Below are 19,434 nucleotides of genomic sequence, written 5' to 3' on the forward strand. Positions count from 1 at the left end.
AGCAAGTAAAAACCATCAGGGAGCTCACAAGGCTTGGGGTGCACCCCGCCAGAGGCGTATCTAGGGGAAATAGCGCCTAGGGCAAGCACTGAAATTGTGCCCCCTGTCCAAACATCTGACACCCATCTTTCAGATAACTTTACCATAATATCAGCTCAAAAATACAAGTCAACCTTGTTAATCTTTTAATCTTTCAAAAACTATTTAGCAGTGGACATAGCCAGACCAAAAAATGCTGGGAAACTACAAATTTCAGTATGCTGGGGCTCATGAAATACCCAAAAACTCTGTGGAGGTGTACTTGGAAAACTAAACAGAAGTGCCTGTCTAATTCTCTGCTATGCATTGTAGCATCACTATTACATAAGTTTTAAAAATAAATGGAGAATTTGACTTTTCCCAGATACTCTGAAAATAAAGTAAACTGTGTCACTGCTTGGAATATATTCAAGTATTTCAGAAAGACAGTTAAAATGAGAGAAAGAGAGCCAGAAACTCCCAGTGGGCCTTAATACTAAGGATTTCACACTGATTCAAAGACAAACTCACCATTAATAGCCATATTATTAAGACATCACATTTAACTCACTTATCACAAGAAGCAAAGTAAGAGCAAATGAATACAATCCTAGCTCATAAGCTTCAGCTCAGTATTCACAAGCCCTGATTCTCTGTACTTAGTGCCAAACTAAATATGTGTACAGTGACATATTATATATTTTTTAAAGAAATTACCTGCAGCCCCTTCAGGGGTCTTCCTAAAGGCCATGAGTAGGGGGTCTGCAAAGGTCCCCCCTCCCCCTGATGGCCTCTAGGGCCTCACAGGGACCATTTGATTATGTGCGGTGGCCATTTATTTTTTTAAAAAATTAAATGGCAGCTGAAAACAAAATGGCCACTGCACGCTAGGGCCTCACAGAGCCCATTTGAGCATGCATGGTGGCAATTTTGTTTTCAGCAGCCTTTTTTTTAAAAAAGAATGGCGCCCCCCTTCAAGTGGCACCCGGGGCACGTGCCCTGCCTGCCCCACCCTAGATATGCCCCTGCACCCCGCTGCCTCCTCCCTTTCCTCACCGGGCACTGGCGCCCTGCAGCTGGGGCATGCATCTCTTTCTGAGCATGGTGGGAAGAGAAGAACCATGCTTCTTTTCTCCTCCCTCCCCCCACACTTCCTTCTCCCAGGCAGGGACTGCCCCTCACCACCCTCAACACTCCTGGAGCTGGGCTGGGCTTCCTTTCTCCTTCCTCCACCCGCGCTTCCTTCTCCCAGGCAGCGTATCACCCCTTGCCCCCCTTGCCGCCACAGCTATGCTGCTCAGCCCCAATCTGCTGCCGCTGCCAGGTTACTACCTTACTACCTGTAGCTCCACTGCTGGCACGACTCCTCTCCAGCCTGCTATCTTCTTGACTGCACTTCTGCCTTAGAGCCACTGAAAGCAGGATAAGGAGGCCTGCTGACTAGGTGACAGCTCACTCTTTGCTCTACCTCTTCAGCTCACTGGCATACTGTTGGTTCCTGACTGGAGGACTCATTTTGACTTCAAGTGAGACAAGTTCTCTCCAGGAGGGGAGGGGGAGGAGTGTTGGACAGCTTCCTCCTAACTGGTTAATGTTCAGGTTCAGCCCACCCTCACTCTGACTGACAGGATCAATAACAAGGGAAATGTTGCTGAATATCAGTCACTGGGAGAGTAGAAAGGAGAAATGCTGCCTGACACACCTCCCCTTACCTCCTGAAGTGGAGAAGGAGCTGAAAAGATCTTCAATTAAAGGAGCTTGGGGACCATTTTTGAATTCCACCCTGCTGGTGGCATTGTTACAGTGTGCTGCTGCAGCCATGAAGGCCAAAGGCCATGGCAGCAGCAGAAGAGGAGAGGATGTGTAGCCTTGCTGTGTAACCTTGCTGTCAAGAGCCTTGCTGTCAAGGAGAGGATGTGTAGCCTTGCTGTCATCCGGCCCCTGTTGCCTCACTGCTGTCAGCAGTGAGGCAACAGGGACAGCAGTGAGGCAACAGGGGCCGGATGACAGCAAGGCTACATGGGTCAGAGGACCAGAGGGCCTCCTTTCACCCACAGGCTGTAGTTTGCCCACCTGTGCCCTAAGCTTTGTCAGGCAGCTGAGCTGTGGGCAGCAGTCAGTAAGGTACAGTGTGTCGTCAAGTGAATTTCGACTCCTGGCACCCACAGAGCCCTGTGGTTTTCTTTGGTAGAATACAGGAGGGGTTTACCATTGCCTCCTCCCACGCAGTATGAGATGATGCCTTTCAGCATCTTCCTATATCGCTGCTGCCCAGTATAGTACCAGCGGGGATTCGAACCGGCAACCTTCTGCTTGTTAGGGCACAAATTCAAAAGACTGGGAGATTTAGGAGCTCACCAGGAGTAAAGCCAGGCAGGCAGTGGGAGCCAGGAGGGTTAGACTGAAGCCAGCAGTCAGGAACGTACTAAGGGTCAGAGCTAAGTAGTCACCAGGAGCCAGAAGGCCAGACAGAAGACAGGAGCTAAGAACAAGCCAAGAGTCAAGCCTTCTTTGATAAAAAGAACAGGGTAAAACCATAATGTTGCTCTTTGTTTATTCTTCCCCCTCCAAATACTCCTTAGCAACTGGGTTTGGTTTACCCCTAAATCCTTGGGCAAACAATGCTTTTACTTTGGATAGGCTCATGGTGAAGCTTCTAATTTTCCATCAATGCTCTGAAAATATTTAGATTCTTGTGTTTCAAAAATAAGATCATTCTGAAGTCAATACAGATGGTTTTTGTAAAGATTATATTCAAACTGATAAAACTGCATTGACACAGGATGCAGTGAGAAGGTGGTGTTGGTGGCCTCAAATGAACATTCTTTCCTGGGCTTCTAAGAGCCTTAAAAATGGTCCTTCTTGTTTGTATAAATATTTAATGTATATCAAAATTCTTGCTCCCCTAAGAATGTTCTTTGTCAGCCCTTTGCTCCCCCAGCCTATGAGTAGTTGTTCTACAGTTGCTTCTGACAGCTAGCAAGTCATTGTGCAAGTGATAGCTACTCATCCATTCTTTCAGATACTACTATCTGCTTGGGAAGTCATTGTAGCTGTAACTCTGCTGTTTTACTTTCATGATACAAGAAGGCGCAGTAAGTTGAAGTCCTACAGGGATTGTCTGCTTTCACCCTCCTGCACAACACCAGATGGTTCCAACCTTTGTATGAATGTACACTGTTAATGTGAACATTATAAATGTGTAGAGGAACTTGGTCCCAAAAAACTAGGTAGTAGTTTGCCTTTGTAACAAGGTGGAGCTGCCACATTTCTAGGTGGAAATTCAAAGAAGTTAATTTAGAACTAGCTGTCCTTGCTCCCCACCACAGCCCCTGCTTTATTGCTCAGTGTCAGCTGCCCGTCCACTTGCTCCCTCCCCACCTGCCTGCTTGCCCCCTACCCATAACCAGAATCTTCTATAACTCTCATCAAGCCCAAGTATCTATGCACTTATACATAGAAGTACCTTTGGAGAGTTTCAGCAAGTATGGCAGCTGTGTGTCACTTCCTTGAAAAGGAAGATCTGGCCCCAGTCACATCATGGCTAGATTACTGCAACACACCCTATGTAGGGCTGCCCCTTGAAGGCTATTTGGAAACTTCAGCTGGTGCAAAATAAAGTGGCTAGGGTTCCTTCTGGAAGGATTGGCTGGGAGGATATTATGCCCCTTTTGAAAGAGCTGCACTGATGGCCAGTTTGTTGCTGGATGAAATTCAAGGTGTTGGTTATCACTTTTAAAACCCTTAACAGTTTGGGCCCTGGATATCTGAAGGATTGCAGTCTGCTCCCAAGAGTTTCTGCCTACCCATCAAGGTCATAGGAGGGGTATTTGCTCTGTGACCATCCTGCATGCAGGACAGTCAAGCCTCCCTCACTGTGGGGAGGATGGGGCCTTCTCTGTTGTTTCCCCCAGGCTTTGGAATGCTCTCCCGTTTGCATCCACTCTCTGGCCTCTTTGGTTGCCTTTAAAAAGCAGTTAAAGACTGAGGCTGTTTGTTCAGGTGTTCGCCCCTTAGAAACTGCTTGCCTTTCTGCCCTCCTGCTGCTGTCTTCTTTTAAGGCTGCTGCTTTGTGGTATGTTTGTAAGGTTCCTATTGTTTTTAATTGATTTTAATATGATTATATGGATTTTATTGTGTATTAACTTTTGTAAACCACCTTGGGATAAGTTTTATGAAAGGTGGTATAGAAATCTAACTTTAAATAAATATAATGTATTTTAGTATCTATCCATTGTTAGCATCAGAAACATGCAAGCTGAATAAGAACAGTTATTTGTAAGTTCCCTGAACTTTTACTTGCTTGTAATGAAACGCCTTCCTTAAATAGATTTATGGATTAAGGATAATAGAAAATTAATTACAAACGCCTTGAATTAAATGGCTGAATTTTTTGTCCCATAACGATTAAGGAGTTAATACAGAATGAAAAAGGGGTAGTAAAATATAGTTTACACCACTTCCTTCAACAGGAATTGAAAAAATAAGTAGTATGACACTGAATGTTTGAGAGATTAATTGCTTAATTGATTAATTGCATTGCACAAATACCACACAGAGGCCAAAAAAAGGCATGAGCCTGACAAACTTAACCTCATTTAGATTTTATTGTTATAAAGGGGAGAGTAGTGCAGAGCCTTTCCCCACTAAACACAGCAAGCTTCTTATACTCAGTCAGGCCATCTTGCTCAATACAGTGACTGACAGCAACTTCCTGAGGTTTCAGGCACAAGTGAGTCCATCCCACACCACCCGGAAATGCTACCGATTGAACCTAGGATCTTCTGCATGTAAAGCAGATGCTCTACCAGTGGTGGCCCATCTGCCCATGGGCAGCTCACACCCATGCCTTTTGCCCCACCCAGACTGCCTCACTCTCCCAGGTCTCCCTCACCTTGGTACTGGGGCTGGTCATTTGCCAGACTGGCAAAGTGGGCGAATGCCAGCCTGTGTGGAGGGTTAATGGGGTGTCCATGCGTTTTTCACTTTTGGCTCATATCTCCTCTGGGATGGAGAGTCTGCATTCATGTATCAGCCAGATTTACCCCAAAGTCCCTGCCAGTTATCAGGGTCAGGGAGCACTTCACACATGATTCGGGGCATTACAGTTTAGCCTGATTTATATCCAGGGTTTTTTTTAAAAAATCCAGTTTTTATTTATTTATTTTTAACATTTTATATCCAACTTAACATATTCCCATCCCAGATATATTATTATTTACATTTTATATTCCGCTCTTCCTCCAAGGAGCCCAGAGTGATGTACTACATACTTACGTTTCTCCTCGCAACAACCCTGTGAAGTAGGTTAGGCTGAGAGAGAAGTGGCTGGCCCAGAGTCACCCAGCAAGTATCATGGCTGGAAGGGGATTTGAACTCGGGTCTCCTCGGTCCTAGCCCAGCATTCTAACCACTACACCATGCTGACTCTGTTTTTGGGGGGGAGGGGGCAACTTTGAACTCACAGCAAAGCTTTGCAATACACTCGCGGTAAAGCCTACTGCATGAAAAATGCCCAAGGCAGAGCAAGGCAATGGGGTAGGATTAGAAGAATGGAAACAAGCCGCACCAAGGGCTTTTACTCACAGAGGAAGGCTTTACAGATAGGGCTGTTACCCTGAATCTCCTCCGAAAAAGAGTGTGTGCATTCACACACCAGCCAAACCTACCCTGAAGTCCATTCGAGATCCTTGGAAGCACTCCACACACAAATTGGGCTTTGTCTTCCAAATTCTAACGTATCACAGTGTATTTCCAGGTTTTTAAAATGCTGGTTTTAAGTGAGTTTATCTGAAAATACTGGAACAAATGGAGAGAAGCACTGATGCAGAATCATTAACATGATAAGAGGGATACAATCTTTAGGAATGCAGATATAGGCTTTAGAAATCTCTCTCCCCCACCGGCTAGAAGGAAAACATGGAGGCATATGATGCTCTGCCCCCCAAAAAAACCACCCAAGAGCAGAGGGGAGGGGCTGCTTCCCTCAATGCCGAGTGTAACTTGAAGTGGCTTCGCTCAATATCTTGCAGCACGAAGTCATGTGTGAATAATTCCAAGGCTTTACTGTGAGTTTACTGAAAACTCGAAGTTGTCCCAAAAAAACAAAGCAAAAAGTGGATCTCTCCCCCCCCCCATTAACCGGGCTACACTCTAACAGGCAGTGAAGAACCTGAATTGTGTGTGATGTGCTCCCTGATAACTCACAGGGCCTTGGGGGTAAATCTGGCCCATATGTGAACACACATCCCATCCCCATTCTGGAGAGGATGCGACTTAAAAGACTTTTAAAAGCAGGTGTGTTAAACTTCCTGCAGCTAGTCGCCATTGTGCTATGTCACTAGGCTACAGGCCCCGCCCCATCCTTGAAATTGAAATCAAGTAGCATTTTTGTTTTTACTGGTTGCCCGAAAAGTTCTTGTCAAGCAACCTGGAAAGGTCTCGCACTGCCGTTTTCATTCAGAGAACATACCTCAGTGCAGCCAAGCAGGCAGGGGTAGTGCAATCATATCATACTTGGGCGTGCCCACGATGGAGCTTATGACTATATATCACCATAACAAAAGGGAGCATTGAGAACCACTTTGTATGCTAGAATTCTACGTGCTAACAAAATACAAAATAGTGCGGTGGGGGTGTGGAGTCAATCCAGCTACAAGAAACGAACGTAGTGTTTAGAGAAGCACAGCACTCTGGAGAGGCTCATGGTTTCACCCTCCAAAGAACCCGCCCCCCGTTCTTAACCAGGTCTCTCTGTATGGTGAAGGAAAAACACAAGGCTGCTTTCTAAGTTTCGTTTTCCTGATTTTTCATTCCGGAGGTGGGTGGAGCTAGCGACACTGCAGCATCCCTTCAAGAGCCGGAGAGATTCTGGGAATCTACCCATCTCTTCTCTTGAGTTTCGTTTTCTTTGCTTCCTGAGCGAAGCAAGAGCTCAAGTCGAGAAGGCACTGGGACGAGGAGGACTACTAGTACTCGTTATTCGCTCAGGACCCGAAGGAGGTAAGAACTTCTCCCTTTCCTTTTCTCGCAGTTTGAGATAACTGCGTTTATATGTTTATCTGCTCTATGCAAAGCTCTCTAGACTTCATGGGGTTTTTAAAGCTAGTAAGAGGAGGACGAATTATCATCATCTCGGCGTTTAAGGGAACCCGGCAACTTCAGCAACTCATTTCCAACGGATGCTAACGGGTGTGAGGGATGGACGCTGCAAGCAAATCGTTTCAAGTGAATATCCTACTTCACAGGGTTGTTGTGAAAGAGAAACTCAAGTATGGAGTACACCGCTCTGGGCTCTTTGGAGGAAGAGCGGGATATAAATGTAAAAATAATAATATTTTTGTTACCAAGCTCATTTACATGCTATATGTGGCTAGGATTTGGGGTGTGTGTGTAGTGCACCAGCTGTTTTCCCAGAGTATAACCCAATGACTAGGGGCTTCCCTGCGTAAAAGGATTAATAACTTGGCGGCAGTGTTGCTTGCAATAGCAAACAGACTCTTACTACTAGCTCCACGGGACAGGTGCTCCAGCCTAATGTTATACGTGGAGATCTGGCATGCCAGAGGTGGTCTTGTGGTAAAGTATGCCGTCAAGTCGATTTCGACTCCTGGTGCCCACAGAGCCCTGTGGTAATCTTTGGTAGAATACAGGAGGATTTTACTATTGATGCCTTTCAGCATCTTCCTATATAGTACCAGCAGGGATTCAAACTGGCAACCTTCTGCTAGTTAGTCAAGCATTTCCCTGCTGTGCCACTTAAGGTCTTGTGGTAGCAAGTATGAATTGTCCCCTTTGCTAAGCAGCGTCTGCCCTGGTTTGCATGTGAATAGGAGATATGTTTGAGCACTGTACGATATTCCCATTGGGGATGGATCCACTCTGGGAAGAGCACCTGCTTGCTTCTGTTATGCATCAAGAGTCTGTAAGCATCTTCATAATGTTCAGTATTTAGTAGAAAGCCAGCACGGATTTGTCAAAAATAATCCTGCCAGACTAATCTTTTTCTGACTGGGCTAGCAGCCGCTAAGTGGATGATGGGATGCTGTGGGTGTAATTTATCTTGCTTTCAGAAAAGCATTTAACAGAGTTCCTCATATTTTGGCTAGCAAACTGATTAAATGTGGGTTAGATGATCATGCCATCAGGTGGATTCAGAACTAGATGAAAACTGACACTCCAGGCATTGCTCGTGAATGGCTCGTCATCAGACTGTAGGGAGATTTTGAATGGGAGCCACCAGGGCTCTGCCCTGGGCCTAGCACTCGTTAATATATATATAATATTTACTTAGATGATGGGGTGTTAGGAATCCTCATCAGATCTTCAGATGATACAAAAACTGGGAGGGATAGTTAACCCTCAGAAGACAGGCATACAATTCAAAATGACCATGACAGAAGGGGAAACTGGGCTGAAACTAAAAATGCAAAATTCTGCACTTGCGCCAAAAAAAAAAAGTACAATGAGGGAGGGGATTATTGACTTGGCACGTGAAAAGGATCTCGGGATTACAGTGGATGACAAACTGAACATGAAGCAGCAGTGTGATGCAGCTGCAATTTTAGACTGCATTAATAGAACCACTGGCTGACATCCCAGTTGTTTTAATTGCTTATATTTTGTTGTAAGCTGCCATGAGATTAACTGAGTGGTGGTATACAAATGCAATCAAATACTGTTTTTCACCTCAAGTCTAATTGAAATAAAGACAGGTATTTTTAATTTCACTGGAACTTGCTCAAGTAACTTACTCAAGATGCTAGCCATTATTGCCAAGTCACAAAAAGTAATATTTCTGCCTCATTCCACACTAGTCAGAACTCAGCTGTAGTACAGCACTGTGTCCAGTACTGGGCATCACACCAAGAACCATGTAAAGAAATTGGAATAGGTTCCTTCAGAGGAGCGTCATGAGGATGGGCAGGGACTTGGCAAATAAGTCGTATAAGGAAAAGTTGAAGAAACAAGTGTGTTTAACCTGGATAAGAGTAGACAGAACATGAGGATGTGATGATCTTCAAATACCAACCAGAAGGGCTGTTCCATAGGAGATAACTTTTCCTACTTTCCCAGAAGACAGGTCTAGATCTAATGGGCTTAACTCACAGGAGGGTCGATCTTGCTTTGAACATTAGGATAAACCTCTTAGTGGTAAGAGCAGTTCAACCAAATAACCAATTACCTGGGATGGAGCCTCCCTTGCTGGAGGTCTTCAAGCAGAGGCTGGGCAGCCATCTGTTGGGGACAGTGGTCCCTCTAATTTTTTTCATCTCTGTACGGAATGAGTTTTGTTCTGGGTGGCAGTATCAAGGCAGTGTGTGTGCACATGCCTTCAGAGTGGGGCCTTCCCGATTCAACCTGAGTGGGATCTAAATTGAACTGAGCAGACATCCAAAAACTTGTGAGCATGTGCACACCTTAGAGGGAACAGTGGTTGGGGATGCTCCAGCTCTGGATTTGATACATCTAGCAGGGGGTGCTACTTATATCGGACTTATACTGGCCTGCTACTTATATTGGACTTTCCCTTCCAACTCTAGGGTTCTGTGTAACAACTGTGAGGACAATCCTCCTCATATATTTCTTGCTTCCAGTTTCTTAACATCAGCAAAGCCCCTCTGGTATCATCTCCAACAGTCCCAGTGCCATTCCAGGTTTATCCGTAACCCTGCCCCAATTTTACCCAATCGTGCACACCACAGTTCTTCAATCCATAGCACAGTTTTGTGTTATACTTGAATAATAGTTACCTTATTATTGTCATTGCAGAAATAACCGTACCCAGACGGGTGTATCATTTCAGAATCAGTAAAAAAGAATCATTGCCATTGTGCTCCATTGACAGGACGCAGCCAAAAGCAGGTTTTGACTAAACACTCTCCTGAAGAAAAGGCTACTCCACTGACGTTGAGGTAGCTTTTTGAGCAAACAGCCCAACTGGGATTTGGACATACACCTCTATCAGTATCTGAAGAAGCTAAATTATGCCAAGCGCACCCAATCCACCAGACAATGAGAGTTCTGGACTCATCTCAGCTCTGGGACAAGGGACGGCTATAAATCACCTGGATGTACGAAATAAGGTAAGTTGGATATCTTGAACTTATCAAGGGAAAACGGTGATATACTTTACTAAACTGATACTATACTGATCCACTACAGTTCAGAGCCGAGATTTTATTCAAGGTTGTGTACGTACTTTTCATGCATGCACGCACAAACACCTCTATATCAAGAAAAGCTGGATTCTGTGACCTGTTTTTTGCATAATTTATTCTGTGTAAGTTCTGGAGACAGCTAGGTAGCTGACTGCTAGAAATCTTACTTGGCCATTCTTCTGACTTTGGAGATTATAGTAGATATTTCCCACACACTTTCAATTGTAGGCTTCTAGTCATAAGAGCTAGAAACTTGCTTTTTGAAAACATGAAAGTTGAATTCTATGCCCAGTGTCACATTTTGCACCTTTTATGCAGAATTATGGCATACACAAATGATCTTTGTTTTTTTAGTGTCTTTATTTTTGCAACCAAAACTAGACACTCTGTTTTCCAGACAAAATGATAGCCACCATAGACAGGCTCTGATCCGGTTCGATCGTGGACTGGTTGCCTTTTTATTTTATTTAAGGCCAGTCCAGTTTGCAAATGAACCAACCCGGTTTGCAGCGAACCCAGTTTGGCCTTACAATGAAGATCACTGGATTACATAAGCCCTTGAGTCCCTCGCATTCTTACAATGCTGTGGAAAGTGGGCAGCAGGCTGCCCTGAGCTGGTCTGTCATAAGAGCCAGGTTTGTGGGCATCTGGTTCCAACATTTGGGCCTTGAAGGTCTTCAGCTTGCAAATGGTCATATCAGAAGCCACGTTGTTTCATGAAGGAAACAAATAAATACGGATGTTCAATTGTAAGTAGCCCAGGCACTAAATGCTATATCCATGTAACAAAACACCCTGACAATCACTGCTGACCCTTCAAAATATAAATTTCTCTAAGGTTAGAAGCCTTTAGGTTGTTATTTAGGTTGCAGATTTATTAAGATTATGTTTTTATCTTGAAATGTTTTTTAACAGAAAACAGAAAATACTTTGTACAACCAGTACGAAGAGAAGATCCGTCCATGTATCGATCTCATTGATTCTCTGAGAGCCCTTGGAGTGGAAAAGGACCTGGCATTGCCAGCAATTGCTGTGATTGGAGATCAGAGCTCTGGGAAAAGCTCTGTTCTAGAAGCATTGTCTGGAGTTGCTCTTCCTAGGGGCAGTGGTGAGAATTTCCTCTCTCAGCTTTTCCCTTAGTAGATCTACAGGTGAAACTCGGAAAATTAGAATATCGTGCAAAAGTCCATTAATTTCAGTAATGCAAATTAAAAGGTGAAACTGATATATGAGACAGATGCATTACATGCAAAGTGAGATAAGTCAAGCCTTAATTTGTTATAATTGTGATGATCATGGCGTATAGCTCATGAAAACCCCAAATCCACAATCCCAGAAAATTAGAATATTACATGGAACCAAGAAGACAAGGATTGTAGAATAGAACAATATCGGACCTCTGAAAAGTATACAGTGTACTGTGCTTGATTGGCCAGCAAACTCGCCTGACCTGACCCCATAGAGAATCTATGGGGCATTGCCAAGAGAAGGATGAGAGACATGAGACCAAACAATGCAGAAGAGCTGAAGGCCGCTAATGAAGCATCCTGGTCTTCCATAACACCTCATCAGTGCCACAGGCTGATAGCATCCATGCCACGCCGCACTGAGGCAGTAATTGCTGCAAAAGGGGCCCAAACCAAGTACTGAATACATATGCATGCTTATACTTTTCAGAGGTCCGATATTGTTCTATTCTTCAATCCTTGTCTTCTTGGTTCCATGTAATATTCTAATTTTCTGAGATTGTGGATTTGGGGTTTTCATGAGCTGTACGCCATGATCATCACAATTATAACAAATTAAGGCTTGACTTATCTCGCTTTGCATGTAATGCGTCTGTCTCATATATCAGTTTCACCTTTTAATTTGCATTACTGAAATTAATGGACTTTTGCACGATATTCTAATTTTCCGAGTTTCACCTGTATGAGATTTCACTAGACCATAGTGAAGTAGTGGAGGTCTGACAATTCCAGTGATTTTCATTTAAATCTTATTGTAAGAAAGGCCTTATTTTTATCTTCCAGTGATGTTTTGACTTACCTCATTCACTGTGGTATTTTTTTGCCTGCATTATCTTGTTACCACAAATTTGATATGAATAAAATTTAAAGGCAATGCTTTCACTTAGTAATGGGTGAGACATTCAAGAGATCTTTTTTAAAGGTTGTGTAGTCTTATCAGCAAAATGGTATCCTTTCTTAAATTATTTAGTGGTTTTTGTTAATGAGAGCTGCATATACTAGCAACATACTCGGAATAGTCAGAAGGTCCATTTTGGGGGCTTACATCACTAGCCCGTGAACTGTTATATCAATCCATGGGATTGTACCAGTTTTAAGCCATCATTGGGAAAGTTCTGCAGCATGTCTAAATGTGATGTCTATGGTTTTAATGTCATTGGTCTCCTTATAAATAGGTATTGTCACCAGGTGTCCCCTAGCACTCAAACTGAAAAAAACACGTCATGACCAGGAATGGAAAGGGAAAATTAGTTACCAAGATATAATTGAGGAACTCCAAAATCCTTTGGAAGTGGAAAAGGAAATACGAAAAGGTGAGCATTGTTGATTCCACTGTAATAAGTCCTGATACTTTTAGAAGTGATATTTCATTCTTAATACTCATCTGTCAGGAAGGATATTTTCTTCAACCAAGTGATAGTATAATCACATATAACAATATGAAGCTACCTTATGCTGAGTTATAACACTGGTTTATTTACAGGTGAAACGTGCTATCCATGGGGGTTCCATTCTCCAATACAACCATGGATAATGGAACTGCAGATAACAGAACGTTAAAGTCAATGGGATTGGGGCGGGGGGTTACCTGGAGGTGGTAAAATTGGCCCCAAAACAAAGAAAGTGCCCTGCTGTGCTCTGGGTGTCCATTTGTCCAAGAATGCCCCCTACAAGTCCCAAATTTCCATTTCCCTCACAAAAAATAAGGGGGGGGGGAGAAATAATATTTTGACCAAATGAGTCACAAAATGGCTCCTCTTCACAAAATGGCAGCTGGAAATGACCATCAGGGTCATTTCTGGCCATCCTGAAACTGTGGATACGTGGATGAGGGCATGTCCTGTGGGTTATCCTTCCCAAATGCTCCAGTTGGCAGTACTATACATTAAGAGATGTTTTAAGAGCCTGGGAAGGAGAACCTCACCCAGTTCTTCTAGTCCTGCATCCTGCTCCAGAGACAGCCTTTTCTTTTATCTCCTAGCCAAGCCTAAATTTCTCATCCTGCTCTTTACTTCATCCTTCTTTACCAGTTATTTATCATTTTCTTCTCTTTTAAAAACAAAACAAAATCCCAACTTCCTATCTTTGTTCTCTTCTGTCTCTCGGCCTTCCATGGCCCAGATGTCAGGTAGAATTAAGAATGTTGTCCTCCCAAAAGGGAAGAAGACGTCCCTCCTTCTCCGAGGAGACCCTCTCAACAAGCAGTGTCAGTCTGCTCTACAGCTGCAAGTACTCCGACCAGCAGGTCCTTGCTGCTGCTTTCCGCCGGAGGTAGCAACTGTTGGGAATTCTCTCTGGTAGGAGAAACCCCTTTTCATTATAGCAGAGTGCACAGAGGCACAACACAGCGGAATTTAATTAGGCATGTGTGTATGCTGAGAGTAAAGTAACTTGGAGCCAGTTCATAGTTTCAAATCAATATAAATGGTATTTATTAGAGAACTCCATTCTAGATAGGAAAGTGAAAAGGTAGGATCTCTTATCTATCTAGCTGGATGCAGATGGATTCTTCATCTCTGCACACATGGTGCAGGGGAGAGGAGCTTGCATGTTGCAAGGTAGAAGGTAGGGAAGAAGAAGGAATGGAGAGGAAGAGGGAGGAGGAAGTGGCAGGAAGGAAGGAAGTCCCTGAGTTTAGCAATCTACATATCAAAGGGATAGTGTCAGAGCAGTAGAGAAGGGATGACCAATGTCTTGACCCTCTAGCCCTCTAACTCACTAGTCTGTCCTCCACTGTCATTAAGGCAAGAGACAGCACATAGTCCTTCACTTCCAACAGCAACATGGATCCCTGGGAAGGCCTGTCAGGCCCATCTGCTTATCTGCCTGGGACCAAGCACAACCAGCCTTCTCTCCACTGGTCCCTACAGACCTTGGCACGTCTCTGGACCTCTCACCTCCACCACGGCCTCTCAACACAGTGGCGGGGATGCAGGGCCTTGCTCTGCTCAGCACACGGCCTCACAAATGGCCATGCCAAGCGCCTCACCTCCTCCATCAGTGCCTAAACCATTGGCTTTGCTGTCCACAGGCCTGCCGCTTGAGGTCCCAACCCCCGACTGGACAGGCAACAAGGCCCCCCAGTGGGTGTACTCCTCTGATGCCAATGCTGCCCCATGCCCACTGTCATTGGGGAGAGCTTGTGAAAAAGACCCAGGACAACCAGACAATGGTTGGACCAGGGAATCCAGCTCACCTGATGCAACCAGTGTTCCCAGGGTGGGAGTTGGACAACAAAATGTCTGCTTCTCGGCTGGTGTAGGAGGTCACTCAAGCTCGGGATTACATCCCCCCACATGCTCCAAAAGGCAGGAAGTAGTCATACTTGAAGATCCTTAACCCAGTGCATGTGGGCGGATCTCCTCAGTTCTACTTCCTGCCTTTGCTCCAGAAGGCTCGCATTACAGCTCGCTGGCTTTGGCCTTGTTAACTAGGCCTCTTCTTTTCTTCTGCTTATATTCCTATTATTTTTGACTATTTCCAATCTATTCTTCACCTGGTATTCTACTACTATTAGTTTTCTCTAGTTACTAAAGAAAAAAGAAAATAATAATAATTTTAAATTTATTTATATATATATATATATATATATATATATTTATATTTATATTTATATTTATATTTATTTATTTCATGTCTTTTCTTCTACTGTCCGTTCTGTTATTCGTTACCTCTCCTCACCTCTTGCCGACCTTTTGGCCGATGTCCATTAAGAAGACCTTCGGACTCCTGGCCATTAGGGAGAGATCCGCCCATCAGCGCCTGTTCCCGCCAAAAACTCGGGACTGCGCAAATCCTGTAAGGAAAATGGCAGATGTATCAGATGACCTCGCTGGTGCCTGTAGGCCACAGCAGTCCTCTCTGTCGCCAGATACCAGTGAGGAGACTGGGCGCAATTCATGCCACCAGCAATCCACCGTAGCAGAATGTAGGTGGCGGCACCAGAATCGGAGGATTCCTGACAAGGAGGCCCCGTTGGTGAGAGAGCTTTCGCCCGGCAGCGCGAGCAAGGTAAGCCTGTGATATTTGGCCTCACCCCCCCCCCCAAACTCCCTTTCCTAGCAGTTGGGCGTGCAGGAGGAGGACTGCCTCAGCGAGTATTGGGGCCGCGCCGAAAGGAACGTCACCAGGAGTGGCCGCCCCAGAGCCTGTCGGAATCAGACGGGGAAGACGTGCAGGATGATGAGGCAGGCGGTGCTGAGCCCGTGGATGGGGCGTCGGAGCACCCAGAATGCCATGAGCAGCTCCCCCCGGTAAGATCGGGACTTGCTCGGGGGGGAGGAGGTGAGTGCAGATGCCCCCTATGTGGCCCCTACCTCAGGGCCTACTCCTACAAGGAATGTGGGGGTTCCCCCTGATGCTGCCTCTGTAAAGGGCTGGATTCAGGAGGCCGTTCAGGTCTCACTGGCAGCGGCGCTTAAAGCGCAGAAGCCTGCAAGGCATTGCAAGGCAGGCTGTGATCCATGTGTCGTCCTCAGACTCTCAGGAGGAGACGGTGCCCGCTAAGCAGCCCAGGGTGGCTATATGCTAGGACTCTGTGCCCTTGGGTAGGGGGAGGCCTTCAGACGAGTCAGGAGAGGACTCCCCAGATTTATTGTGACCCAGGGTCAGTGGGTCAGAAACATTGCTGGGCAACCCAGACAAGGGGCCCTCCTCCTCGGAAGAGGAGGAGGTTATTGAGGACTCTGCAGCAAACCTACACAGTCAGAGGCTCTCTCTTATGGTGGATTTTCAGCCACTAATTAACCAGGCTATTGCTGCGCTTGATCTGTACCCAGTTACAGAGGAACAGATCTCTCCTGTGTCCAAGGGCTCCTTGGTGCTGTCTAAGGCTAAGGTACCACAGATTAAATCAGTGATACCTGAGGGCTTTACTAATACCATCAAAGAGGAATGGGTGGCTATTGCAACTCCCAAGGCATATGTTGGCATTGGCTTGCAAATTGTACAACTTTGAGGAGGAGACTCTGGACTTGCTGAAGGTGCCACTTACGGATGCTCACTTCGGGGCCCTACTTAGTAGCATAGGGTACCCAAGGATGGGGACTCCTCTTTTAAGGAGCCAGGAATCAGAAAAGCAGAATCTGCACTGCGCAGGGCCCACGAGGCTTGAGCAGTGGCCATCAGAGCTGACACCACTGCGTCCTTGGTGTCTAGAGCATCGGTCTTGTGGACCAGCGAGTTACTCAATGACCCACCCACTGATCAATCTAAGATGCGGTGTAAGCTACCTCATCTGCAGAGGGCAGCTGCCTTTTCAGCGGATGTGACTCTGGACAGTGTTCAGTTCTCGCCACGTGCGGTCAGTGCAGGTGTCCTGGCAAGACGCAACACATGGCTAAAATTTTGGAAGTTGATAATGTGTCTAGGGCTAAATTAGCTGCTGTTCCCTATGCTGGGGGGGGAAGCTAATTGGGGATGAGGCCCTGAAAGAGCTCCTAATTGAAACTAAGGATGACTGCAGGGCTCTGCCATCAGCCCCTAGGAAGGAGGACAAGAGTTTTAATCGTAGACCGACGCAAACCTTCAGGGCGTTTAGACCTCAGTTTGTCAGAGGCAGCCTTTTAGGCCTTTTTGATCGCAGTGGAACAGATCCAGAGGCCAAGGCAGGCAAGGGTTCACTCAGCAGAACCATCAGTCTTTCGGAAACCAGCAGCGGGGCCCCAAGCAGCAGTCCTGACTCCCACTCAGGCAAAGTGGGGGTCCGCCATTTGGCCCGTTTGGAAAGAATCCATCGACAGGTGGGTTCTCTCCATTAGCCTACACGGGTACGAAGTGGAGCTGGCCAGCCCCCCAGGAAACAGATTCCTCCTTGCCCCTAGATCCGGGAAACCGGTAAAGTACAAGGGGTTGTCCATGGCCATTCAGTATCTGGTGGCTATAGGGGCCATAGAGGAGGTCCCACCTCTTCAGAGAGGCAAAGGCATCTATTCTGTGATTTTTATGGTGCCAAAAAAGGATGGATCGGCCAGGGCAGTTCTCAATTTACGCCCAGTCAACCGCTTTGTGATAAAAAGGAGGTTCAGGATGGAAACCCTTTGTACCATCTCAGAGGCATTGCAGATGGGGGACTACATGGCTTCAATAGATCTCCAGGAGGCCTATTTACACATCCCCATTCATCCACTCAGTCAACATATACTCCGCTTCTGCTACATGGGGAGGCATTATCAGTACAGAGCCCTTCCGTTTGGTCTCTCATCAGCCACCTGAGTTTTTACGAAGGTTCTAGTCTGCTAGTGGCCACGTTATGCACTGAGGGGGTCCACCTGTATTGTTACCTCAACAACTTGCTCAAGAAGGGGCAGTTCAGTAGGCTTTGTCCAGTGTCTGTGTTACGTGCCCATGGGTTTCTGATAAATGTGGGCAAGAGTCACCTGATGCCCACACAGAGCCTTCGTCATTTGGGCATGGTAATGGACACCTCAGTAGGCAAACTGTTTCTGCCACAGGATCAGATGGAGGTATTATCGTCACTGGCTCGTGTGATTGCTTCGAGACTGTGGGCCAGCCTTCTCAATCTAGCAAGTTTGTTGGGTCTCATGGTGGTAGCTATGGACTCAGTGCCTTGGGCGAGGTTTTCATCTATGCCAGTTACAGTGGGCTTTCTTCCCTTACCAGCACAGGATTGCCCTCAAACGTGACAAGAACATTTCTCTCTAGGTGTCTCTTCGCGAGTCGATTCGTTGGGCAGCCCGGGGAACCTAGACAAGGGCAAGCTGTTCATAGAACCCGAGAGTGTGATGGTCACGACGGACGCCAGCCTATAGGGCTGGGGGGCACACTGTTGGAACAGTTCTGCCCAGGGGCTTTGGTCAGTGGAGGAGTTACTCCATAGCATAAACTGGCTCGAGCTGCAGGCTGTCTTTCTGGCCCTAAGAGCCTTCACGCCCTTGGTGAAGGGAAGGAACATCTTAATGTGTACAGAACAACTTAATAAACATTCTGGGCCATCATGTAAACAGAATTTCCAGTGTTCAGGCAGATTGGCTAAGACAGCAAGAGATCCAGCCGGCAGAATGGGGCCTGCACCCTCAAGTATTTAGGTGGCTGACAGAGCGGCTGGGGTGTCCCCAGTTAGACTTGTCTGCATACCCTCAGAATGCCAAGATTCACAGGTTTTACTCACGTTTCCCGATGTTGGGGGCAGAAGAGACGGATGTGCTATCGGTGCCATGGCCTCCGTGTCTGCTGTATGCATTTCCTCCAGTGCCGCTGCTCTCCTGTTGCCTCAGGAAGCTGCGGGGTTCCCGGGCATCCCTGATATTGATTGCGTCTTTTTGGCCCAGAGGGCCTTGGTTTTCCGAGATCGTCGACTTGACCGTAGGTCATCCACTCAGTTTGCCAGACCATCCAGTTCTGCTGTGTCAAGGTCCGATTTACCATCCTTGTGTCTAGAAAGTGTTCAGCCAACAAGATTTACCAATCGACTTGGCGTAGTTTTTCGCGCTGGACAGCAAAGCTGGACAAGTGCAGGTGGAGGGGATTACTAGGTTTTCTTCAGGATGGCCTTGCGCTTGGTCTGAAACCCAACACGCTTAAATGCCGGGCGGCGTGCTTGATCCAGATGTTGTTTCCTCATCAGCGTTTGTTCAGGCGTGGCACCCTCTTCTACGCAAGTTCTTGAGGGGGGCAGCTTTGTTGTCTCCACTGGTCTGCCATCGTTTTCCATCATGGGATTTGCATATTGTGTTGTGGGGTCTGCAGTTTCCGCCATTTGAACCACTTTGATCTGTATCATTGCAGATTCTGTCCTGGAAGGTGGCCTTTTTAGTAGCTGTAACATCAGCCAGGAAGGTTTCTGAATCGCAGGCTCTGTCAGTTAAGAGTAATTTGTATATTTTCTCTAAGGACTCTGTGAGACTTATCCCGGATCCTTCGTTTATCCCAAAGGTAAAGTCTCAGTTTAATAGTGAGGCGGACATTTAATTACCTTCTTTTTGTCCGGATGCTCGTCACCCTGCAGAGAAGGAGTGGCACCGGATGCAGGCTTTTCGGAAGTCAGATGC

General features: G+C 46.1%; 1 protein-coding gene across 3 annotated transcripts in view; it reads left to right on the forward strand.

The window, feature by feature from the left end:
* The first annotated feature begins 4,029 nt into the window (after positions 1 to 4,029).
* The window catches only part of LOC128351323 (interferon-induced GTP-binding protein Mx-like), a 49,351-nt gene continuing 33,946 nt past the window's right edge, over positions 4,030 to 19,434 (forward strand). The window contains exons 1-5 of one of the 3 annotated variants that reach the window (XM_053310782.1): positions 4,030 to 4,093; positions 6,839 to 7,020; positions 9,866 to 10,103; positions 11,094 to 11,286; positions 12,601 to 12,738. In XM_053310782.1, the coding sequence (XP_053166757.1) occupies positions 10,005 to 10,103; positions 11,094 to 11,286; positions 12,601 to 12,738 (430 nt within the window). In that variant the 5' untranslated portion in view covers positions 4,030 to 4,093; positions 6,839 to 7,020; positions 9,866 to 10,004. Of the gene's footprint in view, positions 4,094 to 6,398; positions 7,021 to 9,789; positions 10,104 to 11,093; positions 11,287 to 12,600; positions 12,739 to 19,434 lie in introns of those variants that run through there. The other 2 variants (XM_053310784.1, XM_053310783.1) reach the window with 2 other exon arrangements.

This window comes from Hemicordylus capensis, chromosome 3, assembly GCF_027244095.1.
Source record: "Hemicordylus capensis ecotype Gifberg chromosome 3, rHemCap1.1.pri, whole genome shotgun sequence".
NCBI classification, from domain to species: domain Eukaryota; kingdom Metazoa; phylum Chordata; class Lepidosauria; order Squamata; family Cordylidae; genus Hemicordylus; species Hemicordylus capensis.